The sequence below is a fragment of the Neltuma alba genome, unplaced genomic scaffold (genome assembly GCF_004799145.2).
Source record: "Neltuma alba isolate B1F8T4 unplaced genomic scaffold, ASM479914v2 tig00012732_pilon, whole genome shotgun sequence".
NCBI classification, from domain to species: Eukaryota; Viridiplantae; Streptophyta; class Magnoliopsida; order Fabales; family Fabaceae; genus Neltuma; species Neltuma alba.
In genome coordinates this window covers 355,495-366,821 of record NW_021637152.1, presented here as the reverse complement: position 1 = coordinate 366,821, position 11,327 = coordinate 355,495, and the positions used below count along the sequence as shown (strand labels likewise).

Below are 11,327 nucleotides of genomic sequence, written 5' to 3'. Positions count from 1 at the left end.
TTTTTGATACAACAAAAAACAATTTTGATACATGTATTTTCAAATTTTTTAATATGTAATAAAATTTATTAATTTTCATTATATTATTAAATTTTATAAATTTAATTTTTTACTGCATAATGAAACTTAGTTACTTAAATTTTTTTTAGATAGCCAAAAAATATGTTAAATAAATATTTTTTCATCGTATAATATAAATGGTTTAAGTTTGAGAGATTATAGAAATCATTTAAATTTATAATTTAAAATTTTGAAATAAAAATTTTGTTGGAAAAATTTATAAATATTTGATCTATTATATATTTATTCAAAGAATTAATCAAGTTTTCATTCAAGGTTTTTATGTCTACATTAAATAAATAAGTTAATTGTCCATCCAAATATGATAAAAACGCTAAGCAAATAAATATTTGGAAAATAAAAAATAAAATTAAGAAAAAAATTGTAAATTTATGGATTTAGTGTTATGAAGGGTAAATTAGTAAATAAAAAATATCTTAATATAACTTTTAATTAAAAAATATCTTTTAAAATATTCTCAACGAAGTTAATGGTTTATATTAAGGTATATGTTTTCAAAATAAAGAGAAGATTGGTATAATTAAAGCAAAATGTAAAGAAAGTCAGTATATTTTACTCAATAATTTTTTCCCGTTTGTTTTCTCTTGACTCCAAAAGTCAAAGTCACCCCTCTAAAGCTAAAGGATCAAAGCTCCTTTGGAAAATTTGCTAAGTAATGACAACTAACTTATCTTTCCCCCACCAAGCCAATCCGTTTTCGCCCCCATTAATTTATTTTAATTGTTATAGACAAATATTTAAAACTTTGATATATCACTGTAAATTAAACAACAAGCTTGAGTGTTGGTTACAACTGGAAATAGGCATATATCAATATTTCTGGTCCATCCACATGCAATTAATTCATAGTGAGACATAGAGATACTGTAAAGGTAAACTTGTTATCAAATTGATATTTTATATTGATGGGAGTGGTTTTGATACTTGAAAATAAGTTGGTTTAATTTAAACATCTCAAGAAATTGCTAGGAAATAGTTAGTGGGTTGTTATCAATCCTTTTCTGTGATACCTTTTCTTTGCTCGAATTTTCTTCGGTAAACTCTTTGAGGGTCTCCCTTATGAAACCAAGAATTGGACAAAGTATTTAATTTCTTGTCGACAAGTACTATTTTTTTTTCCAATGATTTTTTTTCATTTTTCTTGAATCCATTTTGTTTCGATTCTTGCATCAAGATCTCATAGAAAATTTTTTATTCTCCACAAATATTTTCTTATATATAGTAGTTGAATGGAGCTTTCCACGAAACTGCATCAATTTGAAATTAGAGCATAGATGATAGTCAATCCTGAGCCTAGGACAGATACTTTTGTCTGACATGTGGAAATTAAATTAGAGTGAAAATGGTGGTTCGTTGTTGAATATTCACCATGGAGATTCGGCCATTCTTTTCGAGGGATCAGATTATACTTTACTTTGTCATTTTTTCCTACAAGTTTTCTGAACAGAGTGTAAGTCATGATTGAGAAAAGTTCATGTATGATTTTTATTTTCGCCAAAGAGGACGGGTGTGATTGACAAGAAACCATCAATTTAAAAAGAAATTTTAATTTACAAGTTGAAAATAAAAAAAATGTTGTTTCCTTCAAAATAACTAAGATACAATTTTTTTTTTTTTACTAGCAACTAAGATACAATAGCTAAACAAGAAGTTTGGTGCATAATTAATAGTCCAAATATCCTTTTCTTTTTATAATCCATGTAAGCCATTTATATCAACATAATGCGTGAAGCTTTGAGGAGAGAATGGCCTAAAAATACATTAAAATAATGAAAAGGCATTTTAATAATTCCACTTCAATTTCTGTGCATAGCATGGGTCATATAAGTTATTGAAAGAACAGATTAAAGGGCCATGAAATAAAACTATGGTCTTAAGAAAATCAAGATCCAACTTTAAAGTTTGATTTTATGAACTAGCATTCATATTATTTATTAAAGCGGAGAAGCGAAATGCAGCTAAAAGCTTTTTTTTTTAGTAACATAACATAAAAAATTAGATAAATGTTTTAATTTTAAAATTAGTTTTTAAAGTTTATGTAAAAATTTGTTCCTTTAATTTGGGAAACAATGATCTTTTGAATCCCTGGAAAAATTGTATAAAATACATTATTCTATTCTCTTGAAAGAGCAAGTTTAATTATGTGAAAAAATACAGGTTGGTCCGTAAAATAAATTTTGGATAACTCAACATATGAGTGGTAACGACTTCTGTGTCTTAAGTTATAGAAGTCTTTTAAGGATAATTAATTTTCGTTATTGGCAGAAAATACTTCTTATCCATAGAAAAATCTATTTTGGCCAAATATAATTTAAATTTATAAAATAGTACTTTCAGCCTATTTTGAAATTATAGTGGCGTACCTTTTTTTAATAAAACTAAGGACATATTTTGAAAATAAAGAATTATTTTTTTGCCAATTGAAAATAAAGATTTAACGTCATATAAGCACGGTTACGATGAAATAAGGATTTAAAAAAAAAAAAAAAACGAAGTCATCCCACTCGCTAAGAATATTAAGAACGCGTCCAATTTAAGTAAACTAATGTTGTAGATTATGAAAGCGGCAAAATGGTATTTCTTCTTTTAAATTAATTAGATTTAAGATCACATTTTCACCGTTTTGAAATGCCGCCAATAAATTAAGAGATGGATTTTTTTTTTCTTTTGGCTTCTGAATTAAATGATGAATTCCAACTTTTAATTGGAAAAGACAAAATGTTTGGTTGCAAAAGACAATACTACGTCATTCCTAATTATAAAACCTCCTTTATAGGACCAGAGGTACTCCTCCGGTCTTTAATATAGGACCTAATTGTTGAGTTGGTTTTGGTCTTAAATATAAGACCCATTTCTCATATTTATTAATTTTCTCTAAATTACCTTTATGGATACTCTCTCAACCATAATCAAGTAGAAGAGAGAGAGGGGTATTAAGTAAGATAATTATAGTGTTTTAGGAAAAACGTGTCACATTTCTTATAATTAACTAACTTACCTAACTTCCTTAATCTAATCAAATTAGTTAAATAGGTCCTATATTAAGGACCGGAGGAGTAATATTTTTGTCCCAGCAAAATAATAATATCTTGCAAGAGCACAGTCTCCAACACCAGCAAAATTCTCAATATTATGAGCTCCGAGAAAACATTGTCATTTATTTTTGTTGAAATAATATCCTCTGATGACTTTCCTTCATCGGAAAAGTATACAAGTTATTAGCTAGTTATGTTATTTTGAAAACTCTCTGTATATAAAAGCCTATATCTAGTTATGTTTTTTTTTTCTCCTGGTAATTATCTAGCTATGTTATGATTAATACTACCTCTGGTTCTAATTATAAAATCCTGTTTGTAGACTACAAATAAAGTTTTATAATTAGGACTGGAGTTAGTATCATATAACATTTTATAAAGTATCAAATTATGTGACTTAACTTATAGATAGTATTTTTAAGGAGTGTATGTAATTATGTAAGTGATTGAAGGTTTTGAAATCAAATTATTTATCTCAACCCGCCAAACAAAAATATTTATATCTAAATATTTCTTCTCGTAGAATATACATGTCGTTAATTCTAGAGTAGCTAAATCTTTCCCAACCATCTATTAAGCTGTGCAGCAGATAAACAATAATGATTATTTATCTATGGTTTGCATATTGAATTCAGTTCAGGTCACAATATCCCCAGTTACAAGGGAATTGGGATATAATATAAGAGCGTATATATTTTAATTGTTCATTTAAAAGGTGAATAGTTTAGTTTTTTTTTTTACCAGAGTGAATAGTTTAGATTTTATTCTAATTTATTCTCAATATTTTAATGACTTTCTGTTTTCACACCAAATTTACAAATAAACATAATTTTCATAAATTATGATTTATTTAAAGTGAGACTTTAATGCGCGAGTTATATATATATATATATATATATATATATATCCTCCGTAAAGGTAAGATCATTGTAGCTTAGTCTAATATAATCTAAGACGGCCGTGAAGCTTCTTGGAAAATCAGTGAGGGAATATACTTTGCCTTTTTTTCATTTGAGGGAGATTTCTTCATTGTGGGGGCAAAAGGAGGAAGACTTTAATTGACTCATAATTTTATAATATAACAACCATAAATCTTATGTTGAAAATAAAAATTTAGCCGTCACAAGAGCATGGTTACAATAAGATAAAGATTTAAAATTTAAAAAAATATGGAATCATCTAACTCGCTGCGCTAAGAATTAATATTGAGACGCATCTAATTTAAATAATCTAATATTGGAAACAACCACAATATTATTAAATAATCTGATATTGTAATTAGGACTTGCGATTTGATAGAACAATTGCTGTTACGCAGACAGGAGACTAGATATAAATATACTCTTCCAGTCATAAATATAAGACCCACTTTGTAGTGCAATTTATACTACAAAGTGGGTCTTATATTTAGGACCGGAGGAGTATATATATATATATATATGAAAACTGCAAAATGGTTGCTAAAAATAAGAAGGGAATTTTTTAGTAATTTAACAGCTTTTAAAATGTTTAGATTTAAGAATTCCACCTTTCAATTGCGAGTGTTATTTGTGCGAGAATGTTTTGTTAGAAAAAGAGAGCACTTTTGTCAAAGCAAAATAATAGTATCTTACAAGAGCACACTATCCGACACCAACAAAAATGCTCAATATTATGGATTCCGAAAACTTTGTGCATTTATTTTTGAATTTTTATCTTTTTTTCAAAAAAAAAAGAGGTTGTTGAAATAACGTGTTCTCTCCCCATCTACTCTGACTTCTCTTCATCAGAAAGTGTACCAGTGATCTATCAAAGTACAGCCCCACAATGAACTCTATAAAAATTCTACGTACCATACACATTTTACGCCTCACAACACCTCGTGAGCTGAGAAAAATAAACAAAAAGAAACCACGGTTTATCCAAGAATTGTGTTTTAATACTCTCTCATTGTTTCTCTTCTGAACTTGTGTTGAAGCTATTTCATCACTGTGATGGGCTGTGTGTTCAATTTTTTTAATGCATTATTGACATTGCTGTTGTTGCTGCATACAAGACTCAGTTTGGCCACTGATGCTGAAGCATTGAAGAAGTGCATCGAGAAGGAGAGGAAAGCTCTTCTGTTGTTCAAACAAGGCATCTCTGTTGACCATGGTATACTGTCCACATGGAGGGACGGAGATGATGAAGATTGTTGCAACTGGAAAGGAGTTCGTTGCAGCAAGCAAACAGGTCATGTTCAAATCCTTGATCTCCACGGTTCACATCCACTTTATATGGCTGGTACCATTAATATTACTTTGTTAAGTGAGTTGCATGATCTGAAACATTTGGATCTCAGTTACAATAATTTCTATCCAAGTGACATCCCTCAATCCATAGAGTCATTCACCAACTTAAGGTATCTCAACCTCTCTTATTCTATTTTTGTTGGGAGTATTCCCAATGAATTGGGAAAGCTTTCAAACTTACAATATATTGATCTGAGTAACAATTACTTGGATGGAACTATCCCTTGGCAAATCGGAAATCTTTCCAAGTTGCGGTCCCTTCATCTTGGAGGAAATAATCTTGTTGGAGTGATTCCTTATCAACTTGGTAATCTCTCCAAGCTCCACACTTTGCGACTCAGTGGTGATGGTTCTAACCTCACAGTAGCTGACAGAAAGAATGGTGATGCAGAGTGGATATCAAAGCTCTCTTTATTAACAAATCTTGAGTTGAGTTATGTGAGTGATGTTGGCAATTCTCAGGTGTGGCAGCACAGTATTGGTAAACTTGTGCCGAAACTAACAGAATTGAGACTGAGAGGATGTGGCATTTCTCATGTGCATAACCTTCTTCTGTTTGCTTCTCCTTCCAACTATTCTTATTCTCTTGTCACCCTTGATCTCTCTTATAATAACTTGAACTCTTCATTGTTTCAATGGCCCTTCAACTTCAGCTCTAGCCTTCAACAGCTTTATATGATAAATTGTAGTCTTTCATCTCATAATCTCTACTTTCTATCTTCTCATTTTCATTTTCCTTCCCTCATTGTTCTTGATCTCTCCTATAATAACTTGACGTCAGTAATGACGTTGAACTTTGGCTCAAATCTTCAGTCACTTTATTTACACAATTGTAGCCTTACCTCAAATAATCTTATCTTCACGTCTTTCAATCCCAACCTCTCCTCTCTTGTCCATCTTGATCTCTATGACAATCAGCTGACATCATCAGCCATATTCTATTGGATTTCCAACTTCACCTTCAATCTTCATGGACTGGATCTCTCTTACAATTCGCTTAGCAGTTCCGTTCCTGATGGCTTTGGAAACGTAATGAAGTCTCTTGAAGTTCTTGATCTCTCCTCTACTAATCTCCAAGGTGAAATCCCAACATCACTAGGGAATATATGCACATTGAAAAGCTTAAAGCTTGGCTACAATAACTTCAGTGGGGACCTTTCAAGATTCATTTATAATATATCATGGTGCAATAGACATTCATTACAGAGATTGGATTTAGCAGGAAATCGATTGACGGGCATCTTACCTAATCTTTCAAGTTTTTCCTTTTTGCAATATTTGGATCTCTCTAGTAACCAATTAGAAGGAAAAATACCTAAAAGCATTGGATTGATGTCTCAACTGGAATATTTGTATTTGGATGGGAACAATTTGGGAGGCATAGTCACCAAATCTCATTTCAAAAATCTTTCTAATTTGTGGGCCTTATCATTGTCTTACAATTCACTGAGCTTGGAAATCAGCACGAGTTGGACTCCTCCTTTCCAGATAAAATATATGTACATGGCTTCTTGCATGATGGGTCCTAATTTTCCAAATTGGCTTCGTAATCAACATGATTTATCCACTTTGGATATTTCTGATGGCGGGCTTTCAGGATCTATCCCAGAATGGTTTTGGCCACTATTGAAAAATATAGATCGCATGAATATCTCATTCAACAACTTTTCTGGTGAAATCCCAAACTTGCCACTCAAGCTTTATCAAGGCTCACAAATAATTTTGACTTCAAACAACTTTAAAGGTGCACTTCCATCATTTCTTTCAAAAGCATCAAAACTTTATCTTTCTAAAAATAAATTCTCAAATTTGATTCCACTTGTATGTGGCCAAACTGAAAGTGGGGGGGGGCATTGTCATTTTAGACCTCTCAAACAATCAACTAACAGGGCATCTACCTAAGTGTTGGAGCCAACAAAACACATTAAAATTTGTTGACATGAGCAATAATAATTTGTCAGGAGAGATCCCGTCCTCTATAGGATGCCTTGTGAATATGGAGGCTTTGATTTTAAGAAATAATAGCTTGACTGGAGAACTTCCTTTGTCTTTGGTGAATTGCTCAAAGTTAGTATTATTAGATGTGTCAGAGAATAAGTTGTCAGGACCAATACCTTCATGGATTGGGGTAAGCCTTGAACAATTGCAAATCCTAAGTTTACGGATGAATCATTTAAATGGAAGTCTACCCGTACATCTTTGCCACTTAACACAAATTCGACTCTTGGATCTCTCTCGTAATAACTTGTCCAACGAAGTTCCATCATGCCTTGAAAATTTTACTGTTATGGCACAAGAGCACATCAACTTAAGCACAAGCTATCATTATTATATGGTTAATAAAACAGGGTATTATTCATCCCTTGATGGTTTGGAATTCTATATAACATTGATGTGGAAAGGTGAGGATTACATGTATACAAGGCCAGAACTCTTTCTTAAAAGCATTGATCTATCTAGCAATGCTCTTTCAGGAGAAATACCAAGAGAACTTATGTCTTTGTTAGGATTGGTTTCCCTAAACCTATCAAGGAACTGGCTAAGTGGAGAGATACCTATAAATATTGGGAATCTAGAATCACTAGAATTTCTCGATTTGTCAAACAATAAATTATCAAGCCCAATTCCTCCAAGCCTTGCTAATATTGATCGACTCAGTATGTTAGATTTGTCAAACAATCATCTCTATGGAAAAATCCCAATAGGAACACAGTTGCAGAGCTTTAATGCCTTATCTTATGGAGGAAACCTTGATCTTTGTGGATTGCCACTCAACAAGATGTGCCCAGAAGATAAGACGCCTCCACCTCAAGAAGCCAATCATGATGAAGAAGAAGAGGCCTCATTGTTCTCTCAAGAATTTTACTTGAGCATGGGATTGGGATTTGTTGTTGGATTCTGGGCGGTTGTAGGACCATTGATTTTCAACCGAACTTGGAGAGAAGCCTACTATAGGTTTATGAACACAGTAACAGACAAAGTCTATGTTATGGTTGCAGTTTATGTGGTTAAATGCCTCACTATCAGAGACTAGCAGCAAGGTAATGATTTATATTTTTCTCTTGTTGTTCTTCCTCCCATGCAACTCTTACTTATGATAACCTTGTGATGGTAAATTACTAGAGTCTATATTAATATAGACAAACATTTTAACTTGGCAATGATGTTCAAATAAAAATAAAACTTGGATGTTGTATAAGTATCAGGCTTTTGACTAACTTGTGGGAAAACTAAGATAATAAAAATCAATCTTATCTATGGAATTATTTGGGAATGCTTAACATGCTACTCTGTTTTTTACAGGATCTATTTGTCCTACAGTTTGGCATTGGATGTAGTTATGATCCAAGTAATGATGGTTTGTTGCACGGATTTACGTTATGATTTGAAATATATTGCACTTGTAATAATATTCTCTACTAGCATTTTATCGAACTGGTTATGTTATGCTTATTGCCCTTTAAATATTTCCTGTTGCATGCTAACTGGGGATATATATATATATATATAACTCCAGCATAACATTATAAGTTTCGAAATGATATTCCTTTTGAATTATCTATCTATTGGCTTTGTATTGATATGGCCATGTGGAGCTATTGATCAAATAATTCTGCTGAAGAAGAAAATCTAAGGTCCTTAATTTCATGAAGTAGAACTTACACATTGGTTTGATTGATTTGTGACAAGTCATTGAAGACTGATATCTTTGATCATTGAACAAATCGATGCATCCAAAGGAAGGTCTTGTCCAATAGTTTTAAAACCTTTGGAGGTACGAATATCCAGAACAATGAAGTTAAATTTCAAAGCTATTATGTTTTGAGGTGCATGTTGTTCTCTGTAAGTTCTCTTTTGTATTTGAGATACTCTTCCTCTGCTTAAATCGCATAATATTGAAGAGAAAAGTTGTAAAACTTGGGATCTAGACATGTTATAGAGTCTTGTATTTTTAGCTTTAGGAAGCTTACAGAAAACAACAATAAAAAGTGACATAGATAAACAGAGTCAATGTTTGGGCTGCTTTGTATGTTATAATAATTACCGCCTATGATAAAAATCCCTTGTTTTGTGCTTGGGGACTAGATGTAGGACATATTAGTCTGAACCAGAATAAATGATCTTGTGTTTTTTCTCTCTCTTCACTTGTTTTATTTGTTATTTTTTAAAAATTATATTCAAGGATAACCTCATATTTCATAGAAATTTCACCATACAAAGTCATAGAAATAAAAAAAATATTTTTGTGACATAATTAAACTTTTTTTTCTAGATTTCTAGATTAACACAACTCAAGAGATGATGTTCTAATGCATGTTCTTTAAGAATAGTCCCCAAAAATACATAAGCTCGACTCTTAAGTATAAATATAGAAGGGATCAAAAGCACACACATATAAAATCACACAAAACACAAAAAAACACATATAAAATCTCATAATTTCTTTCATGAACTCTTATGCACAATGAAAGCTAATTATACCCAAAATATGCAATCATGAATGGCAAAAGCATAAGTTTAGGACTAGAAATGTTACAAATAATGGGACTTACCAAGTGGATTTGTAGTTTAGGAGATATTATAGAAAAACCAAAGATGTATTAGAGCTAAATGAAGAACAAAGCACAGCAGAGTAGTGATTTTTCAAAAAGGTTATTGATAAATGTGTTTATTGATAATAAAATCAAAAAAATACATGTGCAAATCATTTCTGAAGGTTACATTTGAGCTTAGATGAAGGGTGACTCAAGCTATGTTGATATAACTTCCAATTGCACTACTTTAACTTTTAATTGAGTTGCTCCAACTTCTTGTTGAGCATAGTAACCTTGAATATTAAATCTAAGAACTTAAATCTCGATATTCCGATTTGATCTTGCAATTTCTTATTTCTTCTATCTTTGTTCTTCTTATTTTGAATCAATCTCGTGATAACTCTTTTCCTTCTTAACCAAACTACAGAAGATAATTGCATTATGTATAGTAGTTAGTCCAAGCAAGAGATAAACATTTGATGCAAACTTTTTGTTCTAATATTTGATGTCATCAAAACTAATCATATCTAACAATACACACAATTAAATAACACATTCCTAAAATACCATACACTCTATGAATTTGTAAGCAACAAATAATTTCATCCAAATATTTGTTCTCCCTTACCCTCGAAAGGAAAATGAACAAATAAATTTCAGCTCCTCCATTTTCTCAACACATGTAAATAGAAAAGAAAAACCACGGTTTCAGAAGTATTTTTCTGCAAAACGAGGTAACCTCCTCCATATATTTACTTCGTAATTCGTAAAAGCACTTCTGAAACCATGGTTTGATTTCTATCCAAACACCCCCTAAGAAGCAAAGATTTGTGACTTGTCTTTCATTATTCAAAGCCCGGCATGAGGAATAAGTGACACCCACATCCCTTCCTTACCTATTTCGACACACTTAGTACCCAATGCCAACTACTAGTATTCAGCAACTTATATGAAGAAGATTAGACTTTGTAAAATGACAGTTTAGACTTTAGCTCAACTATGATGTGATTCAACTAAGTGCATAACTCAACAAAAATGCGACTATATTTGTCAAAGGGACAATTTTTTAGAATGCTCGCAAACCTCAAATTTAGATAAGGAGATTGCGAAGTGACACCATATCAGATTACTGCCACTTCATTCTCTACTAGCTCATTAAGGTGGTGATGTTGTATACTACATAGAGAGGTAGTGTTGATAAGCTCACGAAGACTCTAAGTATGGCGCCAATCTCTGCTGCTACTTCTAATCTCCACTGCTCTTTCGTATATGACCCTTTTCTTCTCTTTTTCATTCAGCAGGGTATTTCTGTCTTTTTCCTTCTCAAATTAATTTCATTTGGCTCCTATAGTCTTGCAGTGAGGTTTCAAAATTATAAGAGGTCTTTTGGCAATTAATTAGCTATA

General features: G+C 31.6%; 1 protein-coding gene across 1 annotated transcript; it reads left to right on the top strand.

Annotated features, from left to right (window-relative positions):
* Window positions 1–5,089: 5,089 nt before the first annotated feature.
* Window positions 5,090–8,420, top strand: LOC114730442 (receptor-like protein EIX1). Its single transcript, XM_028917526.1, has 2 exons — window positions 5,090–7,130; window positions 7,735–8,420. The coding sequence occupies exons 1-2, from the start codon at window positions 5,090–5,092 to the stop codon at window positions 8,418–8,420; spliced, it is 2,727 nt and encodes a 908-aa protein (XP_028773359.1).
* Window positions 8,421–11,327: the final 2,907 nt, after the last annotated feature.

What these genes read in the sequence shown, in the direction of transcription:
- LOC114730442 (XM_028917526.1), top strand. Translation starts at nt 5,090, where the DNA reads ATGGGCTGTGTGTTCAATTTTTTTAATGCATTATTGACATTGCTGTTG. An exon ending in GACTTCAAACAACTTTAAAG is followed by an intron (nt 7,131 to 7,734) that starts GTGCACTTCCAT and finishes TTAATAAAACAG; the next exon opens with GGTATTATTCATCCCTTGAT.